The following is a 14,153-nucleotide window of genomic DNA, read 5'->3' on the forward strand; positions in this document are numbered from 1 at the left end:
GCAAGCACTTGTACGGCCACGCGTCTCATACCATGCTGCGAAGACGCGGATGCAAGTCTCTGCGCCTAAAAGTCAATGATTTTCAAGGGTCTGCATCATGCAGCGGCACGAGTGCACGATGAAGGTCTATGCGAGCAGGTGAAGCCACAGGTCCTGCATTCCAAGTACCAGTACATTGGAAGATGGAGTGCCAGTCACGGCCTAGAGATGGTGGAGAGCACTCGCCACAGATCAGTTCCCAAATCGTCTGCCAGACGCTTCTGAGTGGCTCAAGATACGAGAGAAACTGGGACTTTTTGTCCAAAGGGAGTGGCTCGACCGGCTTCCCGAATCGGAGCGGTTGCACGCTGATCATCGTCGACCAAGGGAGCGTCTCCAGGACTAGGCAGAAGAATCTGGACCCAACGAGCTGTGAGAGACCTCGGAGAGACAGCCTTGTCACACTTGCTTCTGCGGCGTCTATTGAAAACGAAGATACCTCATGCAGAGAAAAGGAGGGCAGCTGCATTCCAGATGACCTCTGTGCGTCTGTGACGAGACAGGATGCGCCATGATTGCGCGGCTACTAGCCACAGTTGGTGCCACAGGTCGATAATCCGGGCGCCCATGATCCTCCGTGGCATGAAGATCACTGCAAACTATATCTCAAAGTCGCATCATTCTTCAGGGGAAGTATCCAGTCAGGTTCATCAAGACCATGACATCTCAGCTGGCCAAGGGTTCAGCCCCCTTCGCGTAAAACAATTAGGTTTTAGCGGAGGGTCTAAGGCCTCTGTTCGGCTTCGACCTCGTCCGCCACAAGTTGTGCGGAACATGTCGATCACTTGCTTCATGTGGCTTGAAAGGCGAGCCACACTTCGAGCGGTCAACCGCTATGCGTGGAGAGTTGCGTGGCTGAAGTGGCTGAGCTGCTGCTTCCTCGGGGGGTGTGCGCCAGGTGTGGAAGAGGTACGACTTCTGACTGGCTCTGGTCAGATGCACTCGCCACAGTTGAAGGGGGACGGACGGGGGAAACAAATGGCGTTCGTGCGTAGGTGCGGCTTCTGCAGCTGTCGGACGCAGTGGGCGCCCCAGGGGTGAGTGTCTTTGGGGTCTCGTTAGGAAGAAGTCACTTTCTATCAGGCCAACATCCGGTCCGCTCATTGGGTGGCAAGACCCCTACATGATTCCAGACTCTTGGGATCGCCGAGGATAGGGGTGCCACGAGGGCTCGGGACTCGGGAGGCATGGCGGAGGGGTTCCATCAGAAGAGGGACGCCTTGGACCCAGCCACAAGGGACTCTCGCCAAGTTGAAGAGGATAAGAGTCAACGACGCCCCAAGGACCAACGCTCGACGCGGCTTTCTTTGCTGATGGAGGTGATGTTGAGGTGCCCTCTCCACGCTCTTGCACCGACAATGCCTTGTCTCTTTTTTTCAAATTTGCTTTACGACTCCCTTCTTTCTCCAGGACAACAGGATAACACGACTTAGAGGTAAGGATCCCCTTCTTATTTCCTCGTTTCTCCCTACCCCGTCCTCCGCCTCCTCTCCAGCCACAGTGAGGGACTAGGTTTCTCTACTCGGTAGCGGAGTGACGCTTGTCTTGCCGCTGGAACGTCAACGGTGAGCCAATGGCAACAACATATGAGGCCTGTCAGTTTCCTGAAGCGGTAACTTGAGGCTTTTGCCACACCTGAGAGCTCTGTTGTGAGGGAAGATCGCGAGTTCGTGGCGGTGTTCCCCTTCCACACCCTTTCTGGCCTTTGGCTCGGAACGTGGGGGGCGAGGGTGAAGGAGGAGTGAGAGGGCCGGAGGCGAGGAGGGGCTAGGGCTGCAGGATCTCGCGATTTACATCCTCTTTATCATCCACTGGCCTGTTACCTGCTGCATGAGGGCATTCCCCTTGTAGAACAACAGCCGAGACGGCGATCCTCGCTTGCCAACTGGCTCCTTGTGGGTGCAAGCGCTCCCTTTCGGGACCTGGAGGACGTATCAGTGCCCACAGTGTCACCTACAATCGGTCTTGCTCCCTATAGGACAGGTGGCAAGCGGATGAGAAGCCCTTGAGGCAGCGGAGACAAGCGTTTTCACAAGTCAGCGGGCAGGATGCCACAGGTGACCAGGCAGCGAGCTGTCGCCACACGAGGATGAAGCTTCCCCTGACCTGTTACCGCGATCTGCAGGGAGAATGCAAATTCTTCTTGCAGCGAAAAGGGCAGCTATCACCACAAGAGACCGTTGGAGAGGTCTGTCGCGCGGAACGACATTCAGATCTGCGGCCTCTGTCACCTGGAATGCTACGGTGATCGTGTGGCAGGAGCACCAATGGGAACACGATCGCCGTGGGAAGATGCCTTTTACGGGTAGCTGTTGCAGTATGCCGAGTGGCATTGAGTTTAGGGCTGAGATGTGCCTTTTTTCTCTATGCTTCCCCCATTTCGCCACCCTACCTCTCTCTGCAAGCTCTACAGAGTTGCCCGGGGGATCTGATCTGACAGGCGCGGCGACGAGGCACGTTGAGTGGCGGGGATCGGCGGACACGGTTCTGTGGAGGGGCGGCCTCGGCACGTTCACATCGAAGCCTATGGTAGGCTGGGGATGACAGAACTCTGTGGACGATGGGACGTTTCAGAAGCTTTGCGAAAGAACAAGAGATGGACGACAGATGAGCGTGAAAGGCAGGGATTCTCCCGGATCGCTTTGTGGCGGTCTTTCTTTAAGACGGTTCTGACGGCGAACGAGAGCACAAGATCTGCAGATCGACCGTTTGCAAGAAGCGGGGAAATCTGTGGTGTTTTGTTGACCTTTTTTTTTGTTGCGTGGTTTTCGGTATGGGGATGGCAGTTTACAAAGCTTTTTTTCTTTTTCTTTTTTTCTGCATTTATCCGAATCGGCCCGTTTTGGTTTTCAATTCAATTAATTTTTTGGGATTTGATTCGGTCTGGTAATGGTAATTGTCAAATTTCTATTCTTTTTGCAATGTCATTAATGTTTTGTTGGAATTCGATTGATGCCATTTGTTTGAGGTTACTTTTCAGGTGAGAGGAGGCGAATGGTGATCGGCGGTGATCGGCCGTACGTCATTGCCCGTTTCTATCACCTCCGCGACGTTTCGGAGCGTAGGACGGCCGGCGGGAGAGGATGGGGGGGTTTTGCCACATAAGAGAATCAGAATTTTTATCTATAACTCTAGTGATTTCTCTTGCACTCGTGCCTGTGCCTTTAATTGTGTGACTGTTCTTGTTTTCGTGCGAGTTGAGGAATCGCTCTGCGGAATAGGTGTCGATGGGCGACGTTTTTGGGGAAGGAGTGAGTGCGAGACTACGACAAGTCAAAGATTGAATGAGTCCATGGATTGGAACTGCGACCGAGGTGGGAGTGAGAGTGTTTGGAAGGATGGGATTCGTTTCCTTTTGGATGGGAACTTGTTTACGAGGATTGACGCCCGAGGTCGCGTAGGGACGGACGGGAAAGGGGTGGGAGGTACTGGACGCAAATTGGGCGACGACGGAGCACGACGACGACACGATTAACGACGATACAACTACGATAATAGCGAGGAGGTTCCAAAGGAATTGCATTGATGGAACTATTAGACACAAGTGACGGAAGCAGAGACGTACGCGGCCCCGAGGACGAGGACGAGGACGGTGCCTACGGACTCTGTCGACGCAATACCCCCCCCCCCCTTTCCCCAGGGCGATTGTCAACGTCCGAAAACGATGATGCAGAAAGTGAGAGATGCATGGGCATGCCGGACTGCTACACCGAGCTGGATCGAATCGCAACGCGGGATGGCGTGTGTAGGTCCTGATGAGTGACGAGTGGCGGAAATGATGCTGAGAAGGAGGGAGGGCTGCGTTTTTGAGACTCTCGCTACGGGGCCCATGCTCTGATACTATGTCGTTCCGTCGTTTGAGGTTCGCGAATAGGTCTTGGGGGAGTTTCTTGGAAGGGGGAAGGGGGAAAGGTGAGTAAGTATTTTGGCTATTTCTTCAGATGTCAGTCGTGGGGGTATCGTCATGGAGCTACGAATTGCCATCTCTCAAGGAGCAGATTGTTTCCTATCGTGATTCCGGATAGTAGGTAGTGTCCTGACCCAAGGCGTTTTGTGAGCCTTGACAGACTGACACCCTGCGATCTTCTAGCTTTGCTGGGTCTCGTTGTGGCTTACTTTGGGTGAGAACCTCAAGGGGATAAGGTTCAACCCAAGCGGGCTAATAAACGTTGTCCACGAAACCACCTTGAAGGTCGTCCTTCGACGGCCGAGTCGTCCACCCCTCCCGTAAGCTTCTGTGCTCGAGATTATTACCGCAAAACCTATGGTTGCTCCCGTGCTCCCCTTTCATCCTTGCCATTATCGGGAGGAGATGTAGTTGCTACTTTGATTCGAGTAGTACAATGGCAAGCAAGCACCATGATATCTGTCAGTTTCTGAAGCACGTCAAGCGCCACCTAGGCTTCTCAATTGTTTATTTCACACATAGTGGGAGGGAGGTCCAACTATGAGCAGTCTTGAAAATAATTACTTGTTGAATATGCTGAGTTGTCAGGTGAGCGTGGAGTCTCCTATTCTATCGAGGAGCACAGCAACCATGCAATCCTGTACATACGTAGCCAACAGCCATCGCAACCATACTGCAGTTGTAGTCGACTGCAGGGCACCTTGAATAAATACCCTCCAACGTCACGCAGCCGTTCAAGCGATCCTCAAGGCACCGGTGATTAATGCCATCGACTTCCTCAGCATGAAATAGTCTCTGGATGATAGCTGAAAGTCACTGTTGCCCCGAGATACACTTTCAAAGACAAACGTCTCTTTGTCTTAATCTGAATAAAGATACCGTCTCGTTATCTGTTACGCACGCTCATCCTCCTAACATCGTGAACGAATACGAACAGGTCTTCTAGATTCTATGAATGACTAGAAGTTCACTGTTGACACTTGTGTGGAACCTGGTTTCTCTCGGACCTCCTATTCGAGAGAGTCTTCGTGTGCCCTTTCATGGTATCGTCAAGCCGGCCTAGAAGCTCTTCCTCATAGCCCTTACCGAAGCCACGTCTCGACTTTCAACCTCGACGTCTTTTCTCAGTCCCTCCTTCCCTTCGAGCTTGACTCTGCATGGCCCCCACCCCAGGACCAACTCCACAACATGGAGGGACTGTTGACAGAAGAGCCGAAAGCAGATCTCATCCTTCTCGTCAAGGAAAAGCTCCAGCGGGACATTCTCCTGACCAAAACCCCAATGGCGAACTACAACTGGAATTCTCCTACTCTACAGCGCCTTCCACGGGGCCTTGTCCGTCGTCGGACTTTGAAGAAGAGAGGTGATTTCGTCCGGTAGCCCGACGAGGTGGAGATCTTCGGGTCCATGCTTGCGAGAGCCGAGCCGAAAGCGTTCCGAACTCAAGTACTCGGCCATGCCATAACTGGGATGCGTCATGTACTTGTCCATGTAGACTCGCTTGATGCTCGGCGGGGAGAGGAACCACTCAAGCGCGCCGGACAGCTCTTCTGGGTTTGGGACATCTGAACCGAACCAGTCGAATCTGACATTTTGGACGACCCGGAGGATTCCGTTGGCCGTCGCGCTAGGCTGAGAGCGTGAGGAGACCTGCTGGCCGCTCGGTTGGGCAAACGGCCACGGCTGCGTAAATTTGGTCTCGATGTCGACGTTCATGATTTGGAAGATATCAACTGCTGGGCATGCCCAAACACAATCCTCCTTGAATTTAACGACGATCTTTTCATAGAGTGGGGGACACGCCACTATGCGGCGTTTGCTGCGGTAGCGAAGAGGATGGAAAGTCTTCAGGGCCATGGCCCTGGTCCATGAGCAGACTTGCAATGGTAGTCGGATACCGTTGAAGCGCTCCTTCGAGGAAACTGGCCCCGTGTCTTCGAGGGATGGCGAATCTCCACGTCCTGAGTAGGCTGTTACGTCGTCTTGTAACGTGCGTCTTGGGCGTTGGCGTCTGTGAGGGTCTCGACTTTGGAAAATTTCCCACGTGATGGGCTGGCAATCGGCGGCGGCACCTGCGATCATTTTGTCGAATATCATTAGTATGATCTCGTTTGGGAGATGGGGGAGGCAACGAGCCTCCACCACTACCTTTGAAGTCTTTTGCTGCGACATTATCATGGGCGAACCAATACTCAGGGAGCGTGAAATGATACGGCAGTGATGATCCTGTATGAGATATCCGTGATGATGGTGTGTTTCTGCTAGAATTTCTCAGCGTTTATCATGGACAATAGCAGCCATGATATCTGTAGAAACAATGGCTTCGGAGACGGCAGTTGAAGGACCTTGAGGGTCAAACTGACACTGAACTCGAATAACCTTTTTTTCGATCTCCGAATGAAAAGCTTGTCATAGAATTTTGGTGCTCTGACATTGATGTCGGGGAAAGACAGATAAAGAACTTCATTTCTCAACCATTCAAGCAAGCTTCTGAAAACCAAAAGATGGTACGCCTATAGGTGCAGGCGTTGGGTTTCGGACTGTTCATTTGGTATCTATGCTTAGCAGAAAGGAGAAGGAAGAAATGTTATCAAGAACGATATTAGTTCAGACTAAACGACTTGGCCCTCTTTATATGTGTAAGGCATTCTGTAAAAGTAGAACCTCGCCGCCCGAAAATTTACCACCACGATATTCATGATGCCGTGGTCCCAAGAGCTTACCCCGTGCTCCGCAGCCACAGTGACACGAAAGCATCTAGTATCGTTCCCAATATCCTGTTGGCATCACAGTATCACCCACCCTGACAAGAATTTACAATCTCTGGTCTCATCTGGAGCCAAGTATTTCATCCTGAAGCCTTCGGTCGTCTGAATGATCTCTGCACCACCCCTGCCATCCGTGACATAGATTCGAACTTTCTTTTTCTTGAGGTATTCCCAAATAGTTCTGCCATCAACTTCTGACGTCAAGACTTGCAGGTTGGGATCTATTTTGTCGTCAATCTCTACCGGCTCGCTCGGGCGAGGGCTGGGTAATACAGCCGATGGTAAACGGCGACTCAAATATCTCCATGGTTCGGGGCGACAGACTACTTTCCTAAGATTTGGTAGCCACGACAGAACAGTACAGAAATGGCTTGGCAGATTCTGGAAGTATCTACTAGCAGGTTTCGCACTGGGGGGAAGCATGATATTTTGCATTTTCTGCAAGAGTCGAATGCTCTCCAGATTTGCTTCAAAGTATTCGTCTTCCATGCAAAAAGCGTCGATTTCAGGCAAAGCCCATCCGTAGACGGGCTCTCTATCCCAACTGCCCAAGTAACGGGATATATCCGCTCGAAATAATCTTTGACGAACCATCTTTTGACCCATTCTGTTGATCTGTGAGGGAAGTCTGAAGCTTGCAGATCTCTTTCGAATTTCGTGAGCCATTCTTTCGAAGTCCCTGGCGCCTAGACCGATAGGGCTTCTAATCAAATAAGTACTTTCCCAGAAGATGGGACAAGCGGACTGCACAGCCTCTGATATGAGGATATCGATGATTGCCATAAATATCCTAGAGGGCAATGAAGCCGGGCCAACGGGGCGGTCTTCGCTCTCGTTTTCGTCTTTTATTGCCGACAAGCATTGTGAGCATGTGCATTCGGGGTTTAGGAACTTGATACTTGGACTTCCCGCATCAGGGTCATCCGAAGTATTGTAAACCTCAAAGGTAGAGTGTCGACTGTCTAATACTTTTCCGTATACTCGTACGCTTCGACAGCCGAATGGATTCCAAAATGACCCAAACTTGGTCTTGTGAGGGAGATGATAGTCGCTCCAGTCGGGGAAGTTATCGGCATCCATAGGAATCATACCGAGAAGGCATTTGGTGTCACTCATCTCGATGGTGTCAATAAGGGTTTTCCCGTTAAAGATGACTTCTTTTAGTTGCGGCAGATTCTCGATAACTTCGAGAGTTATCATGTTGAATTCTAGGATATGGAATCGCCGAATATGTTGCATGAAAGTGTAGGCCTTGAGAGTCGGGAGATATATCAATGAATCGAGGGGGCTTCCAGTATAATGAATGTAACTTCTCACTTTGGCTACCCGAAATAGATCAACGTAAGGTAGGACGAAGATGTCAGGGCCAGTTCCCGGAAAATAAAAATGCTGCGAGGGAATAGGTATGAAGACCCTACTAGTGAGCTCTCTGCATTTCTTGTTGATCTGTAAAGGAAGAGAAATGTGTTGGAATCGATGGATGCTGAGCGGTCCAGGGTAACCCAGGTCGCCAGTGAGAGCGAGGCGGAAGTTCGACGGAGCGTCTTCTGCATACTCTAACCGCCACTCAATGGCCCGGGCAGAAATTTTCGCATCTGTGAGGAAGGCCTGAATGATGGCAAAAAATATCTCGGTGGGGATAGAGGCAGGGCCGGCACAACCTGGGAGTTCCGGCCGAAGTTGACGAGGAGACATCGTTGGGTGATATAGATTGTCTTGCAAGGGCAAGAGAGAAGAGAATCAAATGAGCGTGAGTTAGAAGCTAGAAGTGATTTTGGGAGAAGGGAGAGATGGAAAGGGAGAGATGGAAAGGGAGAGAAAGGTCATTTTTTTCCAGAACGAGGAATACACCCTTTCGCCACAAAGATTACAACCCTTTTGGACATTATCTTCCTTGACATATCACAAGGACCTGAAGGGTAATATCTGCTGCCTTAAAGAAACGATGCTTGACTTTGGACCTGCGCAGCCGCAAACCTTAGAAAGGGACCACAGACTGGTGCCAGAGACGACAGGAGGGAGGGACCCTAGAATACCGGCGGACATAAATGATAAGAGAGCCCCAGCCACCTACCCATTTGAGTTACAAGACAATTAGTTGGTGTATCATGACTATTGTCCTCATAGCATCACCGACCATGCGTTATCTCGTGCACAAAATGTTCGAGATAAATCTAGAGTTAAGGCATGAACAGAGGAGCGGAAGACTGTGAGCGCCGAATCGTTAGGTAACTTGTTTTGTCAACGACCTACTTCTTAGGTTTGATTCTGACCTGAACTGAGGGTCTAACCACGGCCACGACGAAAGCCGACCTCGCCCGAGGCGCGTCAACCCCCAAGTCCCCGCAGCCTTCGTGCCTCAACACCTTGCACAAGTACAAAGATTATTCTCAAAATTCAACCCTCCTTGTCATTGTACTCAGTGTCGGCTGGGCAGCAGGAGCAGTCGGGAAAAAGATGCTTCACGCGGATCCCGTCCTTGGTAATCTTCATCTCCATGACAGCCGGCTTGATATCATCCCTGAACGCAAAAAGCTCAATCTCACGTCGCTTAAACGGACGCCACAGCTTGCGGAAGGCACGACCGTGTCTCTCCTCCCAAATTTTCATATCCGGGTACCGGTGACCCTCGACCTTCATCCAGCCCGGGTGAATCGCTAGGAGCTCGGGGTCATCGTACATGGGCACAGAATAACCGGCGATAATGGAGACCGTCTTGAGGCTCGGGAGCGTCGAGATCGCGGCCACGGCGACCTTGTTGTTCTTCTGGAAGAAACGAAGGGTTGGGAGGAAGACGTGCTGGACCCCGCTTAGGAGGTCGTGGCCCAGGGGAGTGGGTAGCTGAATGGCCGCCGAGAAGCTCATCTCGCGCGAAGGGCGGACGCCTTCGGTGTCGTTGAAGTCGGGTGTGAAGAGGTCGACGTCAGGGCGGACCCAGGCGTCGACGGCGGAGAGGGGCGAGTTGTAGAAGTGATCCTTCTTGACGGGCATGCGGCGGAAGTGGCGGTGGACCATGGAGCGCGTCTTCTTGTCAATTTGGAGGGGAAGACGAATGCTCTGGAAACGGTCAAGTTCGCTCATCTCAACCGTCTCAGAGCCGACGTTATGGCCTCTGATGCGGAGGACGAGCTTGGTCGGGACGTCGTGGTGGTAGTCGATGAGCCAGAGGACTGAGCGGTTGTCGGCGAGAGCGTTCTCGAGGTAAGCATCGATGATGCTGAAAAATATCTCGCGAGGCAAGTCTGTGGGACTGACTTTGCCTCGGCGGGTAGTGGAACGCGGCATGCCGGCGAAGGAGACTGTCGAGAGGACGGTTCGGTCTACGAGGCGAATTCGACCGCGATCTCCTTCGGTGTTTGACAAGCCTCCTGGCGAAGATGAAGGAACGGTCTTAGACGTCATTGTAGCTAGATGAGTAATATCAGAAAATGGAAAATTGCAGGGAGTGCGGCGAGTCGTCTACGTACTTTCCGACCGCCAGAATTGAGGAACTGGCGGTGTTTTGTCGAATCCTTCTCGACACTCCGACCTCAATGCTGGAAGAGGATGGAAAAGAAAAGAAGGGACGAGTCGAGATAGAAAGATTATGATTTTGAGAAGATTCGGTTTCATGTGAGTAGCCGCTTAGTCGTCATATTGGGCTCTGTTTGTTTGTCTGCCTGCATGCTCACCCTTGACTTGAGGCGCAGAATCAGGCCTCTGGCGGATTGGCCGACCACAATACGGATCAACGACCTATCATATTAGTCTCAGAAAAGATGAGGCTTCATGAAAGGCCCTGAACTGGAGACAACAACATATACACATGGTGAACATGCGCAAAAGAAAACGAATCATCTTTGATGAACTGTGCATGGGACAAAGAGTTTGGTGATTCCTAATTACGACTTCTGATGAGCCAGCGTGTTGAACAACCTGAAGTCCCAGTACGTCCTCCTATGATGGACTGATTCTTGGGGCGAGAGCTACCCCAACTGCCACACCAGTCCTTCCATAACCACAAAGGCTGGGTATCTATCCTCCTTCCAGGAGACGAGTGTGAATCCTTCCATTTGTACCATTCGTGATCCCCACGTCTAAGTCAGATTATCATGAGGTCCATGACATGCTTCATGCGCTCTGTCAACTCTTCGACGGCTTCGTCAGCGTAAGGCAGAATGTATGTGATCATGATCTTGTCACGACTCGGGTGTAACTCGATGATGGGGAGCTGGTCGTTGTCGATGACACCAAAGAGCTTGACTCCTCTTGCTTCAAGATGGTCGGCCCATAGAATTCTGAGTGCTTCAGAGTCCTGAGTGCAGAATTGTGCAAGGCGCGGAAACTTCTTCGGGTCGACCTCATGGAGACCTGGCTTCATGCTGCTGCGAAGTTTGCTGGTGAATCTTCCAACATTGAAGGTGATTGACTTGAGGTTCGGGAGTCTGACCAGGGTTGAAAGAGACTCCTCGTTTGCAGTGATGAGGTAGCGCAAGCGCAGAAGGAAGATCTTCTCGACGCGAGAGAGTAGGGCGTAGCCGGAAGAAGAGGGCAGGAGCACCGCTTGGTCGTAGATGAACTGTTCGGCCTCGCGGCCTTCTTGCAGAGATGTGAAGAAAGGGACAAACTCGTCTGTCAGAGGGACGTATGCCTTGACTGGGCAAAGGAGGCGAGTGAGACCGTCGGGACTGGCGACCATCAACGGGAGTCTAGTGAAGGTCTTCTCGGTCATGCGTCGGGACTGCTGGTTGATCTGCGAGACAAGGCAAAGCTTCTGGTGGCGCTTGTGAGTAGTGGTCTGTGGCTTGGCCTCTAAGATGTTGACATCGTTGAGCACCAGCTTGGTGGCCAGGCTGTGATTGTAGGCGAGAGACCAGACCTTGACATCGTAGGGGTCCTTTGCTGTACCGATAAGCTGTTCAACAACATGGAGAAAGACCTCGTATGGCACACTGGTCTTCATCTGAGGCCGCTTATTCACCGCTGCGACAACAGGGGATGGAGAAGGGTCTGCCATGGTGGTGGTGATAGTCGTGACTAGTGGTGGTGAGGTGTAATAATATCGCGATGTTGTTGTTGCTGTGGTAATGGGTATGGTCGCGGTGGTAAAAGTATGAGAGTGGGAGAGTGGGAAGAAATGGATAAGAAAGTGAGTGTTTTATACCACAGTAGTAGGGAATTTTCAAATTGCGAAGAGGAAGGTGTATCTCACTCAGAACAAAAAGGAAGGAGCAGGGAAAATGTGTATGTGATTCAATGTTATCGAGAGGAGACCTCCGGGGCGTAGAAGGACGACAGTGGCTGGGCGAGACGACAAACACACTAAGAAGTAGTGAGGCCATAGGAGCCAGGCTGTTTATACCTGAGATATGATGCCACCTGCAAGGCAAGCAAGGTAAATCGAATAACAAGCAGTCTTTTCTGAAAGCCCTTCGGACTGTTGACATCGTGTGACGATAGCTTCACCTCAAAACTTCAGATGGATTATAAGCCGAAGACTATCACCATCATAAGTACAATATGAATCAAACCCTCTGAACTTTCTGAAAGTGTATCATGAGACCCCTTGTACTATATATGCGTCGCTAATCAAGGCCGTGATAGGAGGCATCTGGAAATTTGTACCTAGTCTTACCGTCTTTTATTTGGGCTAAATGTGGATTGTGACACCTTTCAGAATGGAATGATGCGTGTCTTGATCTGACGGATGTAGCTATACCTCGTGGTGATCTCCCCAATGCAGTGAACTGAGGACTTCACGAAGTTGATGAATGAGTATTGTGATTCTTACGAACGACTAGCTATCTGATGTCCGAGCCTCCCATTTGTTATCTCTTCATACCTATGAGCTGAATGATACCCATTGTGTTCCATCAAACGCGAGCCAGGGCCATGACACTCTGGATATCGTAAGTACCCAACAAGTAGGCAGAAAAGCTTGTGTCCATCTCTCTTCATCAGTGACAAACATAACCATCGCAGCCACTACCCTAAACACTGCGAAATTCGCCTCCGCGAGCCAGATCCTCGCGACTGAGCATGTTCAGCTGACCACCGTTGTCAGCCTTCATAGCAAGAACGACCGGGTGACGCTGATTATCATAGCAATGGCAGACGGGGTCGAGGAATCTCATGCGGACGCTGCCATCGTTCTTGTAAATGAGCTCGAGAAGCTCCACGTCGCCGGCACCAGGCGCGTAGCACACGAGCTTGATGTCCTTCTGCTCCAGCTTGGCCCAGACGGGCTTCATCTCCTGACGGTACTTGCGGTCCCACTCGATAAGGGACGGGAACAGCCTGCTGTCGAGGGGAAGTTCCGTGTTGTGGTGGTGGCGCTTTCTCTTGGGAGTGTTGAGGATGCGGATGACGCCAACGTCGATAGCGACTTGCTTGAGATTGGGCAGCTGAAGAATGGCCTCAAAGTCCTTGCCATAGGCGTAGCGGTACAACTCGGTGATGAAGATGCGAACGCTCTGAATGGAGTGGGTGATGAGGCAGTTGGCAGGGCGAGGTCTCATGAGAGCGGCATAAAGGTACGGGATGCTCTCGCGCTCGCCCACGAAGATGAGGAAGTGGTCTCTGGTGGGACAAATCCAGCCGACACGCACGAAGCCGGGTTCGGCTCCTTCGACGTAGATCATCTCCCAGGGGCGGAAGACGAGCTTGAACTTGATGCGGGAGCGGCGGTCGATCTGGTTGAGAATGCCGACGATGCGGAAGCGCTTGCACTGGGGGGCGCGGTTGCCGAGCGCGGCGTAGTCGACCTGGTCGAAAACCGTCAGGCGAGACTTGGCGTCAGGCGTGGGGTCGCGGGAAGTCCAATAGAGGATTGAGTCGGTCTTCTGCTCAGCCTGCTTGAGGAGGTGGTCGAAGACGAGCTCGAAGACCTTGTGCTTGGAGTCTTTCGGGCCCTTGACGACTGGAAGAGCCTTGCCGAGGGATGACATATCCATGGACGATGCCATCTTGGCGTCAGGAGTGGATGTCGAGGCACTCATCGTGATGGCTGGAAATCTCAGAATGGATTGGGGATTTTTCCTGCGCCTCAGTGGAATGTGTGTATATGGAAGGAGAAGAAGAAGAAGCGAAACAGGAGATGGAGGTAGTAAAAAGAACAGAGAGATGTGTGGGAAGGAAGCCGGGCCAAAACCATTCTTCCAATACTTGCAAACGGCAGCCGTAAATCTATGCAGACGTGCAGATAGCCGAAGGAGCGGTGGGAGTTGAAGCGGAAGTGGTATGTTTGTTGTCAATCGATGCGGCAGCCGGCAGTTAAACTTAATATCTACAGCCTTAATCCCGATTCACCTCTCTTACTATATTTTCCATAGTGCTCCTTTGATCCGGGATCAGTGTCGAGCACTTCGAGACTCAGATTGCGGCATGACATGCTCTGAAGGGAGATGGAAATGAACTGTGCCAGAACATCCATTGTGGCGAGGAAGTGAGTTCTTGTTATG

General features: G+C 51.6%; 4 protein-coding genes across 4 annotated transcripts; all 4 read right to left on the bottom strand.

The window, feature by feature from the left end:
• Window positions 1-5,257: 5,257 nt before the first annotated feature.
• On the bottom strand, window positions 5,258-6,028 carry N0V96_008713 (uncharacterized protein; the record flags this gene model as incomplete). Its single annotated transcript, XM_053188645.2, has 1 exon — window positions 5,258-6,028. One exon carries the CDS (start codon window positions 6,026-6,028, stop codon window positions 5,258-5,260), a length of 771 nt encoding a protein of 256 aa, XP_053053411.2.
• Window positions 6,029-9,111: 3,083 nt separating this feature from the next.
• On the bottom strand, window positions 9,112-10,116 carry N0V96_008714 (uncharacterized protein; the record flags this gene model as incomplete). The annotated part of the gene is made up of 1 exon (XM_053188646.1): window positions 9,112-10,116. One exon carries the CDS (start codon window positions 10,114-10,116, stop codon window positions 9,112-9,114), a length of 1,005 nt encoding a protein of 334 aa, XP_053053412.1.
• A 679-nt stretch (window positions 10,117-10,795) lies between these two features.
• On the bottom strand, window positions 10,796-11,710 carry N0V96_008715 (uncharacterized protein; the record flags this gene model as incomplete). Its single annotated transcript, XM_053188647.2, has 1 exon — window positions 10,796-11,710. The coding sequence occupies one exon, from the start codon at window positions 11,708-11,710 to the stop codon at window positions 10,796-10,798; it is 915 nt and encodes a 304-aa protein (XP_053053413.1).
• A 973-nt stretch (window positions 11,711-12,683) lies between these two features.
• On the bottom strand, window positions 12,684-13,691 carry N0V96_008716 (uncharacterized protein; the record flags this gene model as incomplete). The annotated part of the gene is made up of 1 exon (XM_053188648.2): window positions 12,684-13,691. The coding sequence occupies one exon, from the start codon at window positions 13,689-13,691 to the stop codon at window positions 12,684-12,686; it is 1,008 nt and encodes a 335-aa protein (XP_053053414.2).
• Window positions 13,692-14,153: the final 462 nt, after the last annotated feature.

Source organism: Colletotrichum fioriniae, assembly GCF_027942845.1.
Source record: "Colletotrichum fioriniae strain IMI 355084 chromosome Unknown scaffold_11, whole genome shotgun sequence".
Taxonomy (NCBI): domain Eukaryota; kingdom Fungi; phylum Ascomycota; class Sordariomycetes; order Glomerellales; family Glomerellaceae; genus Colletotrichum; species Colletotrichum fioriniae.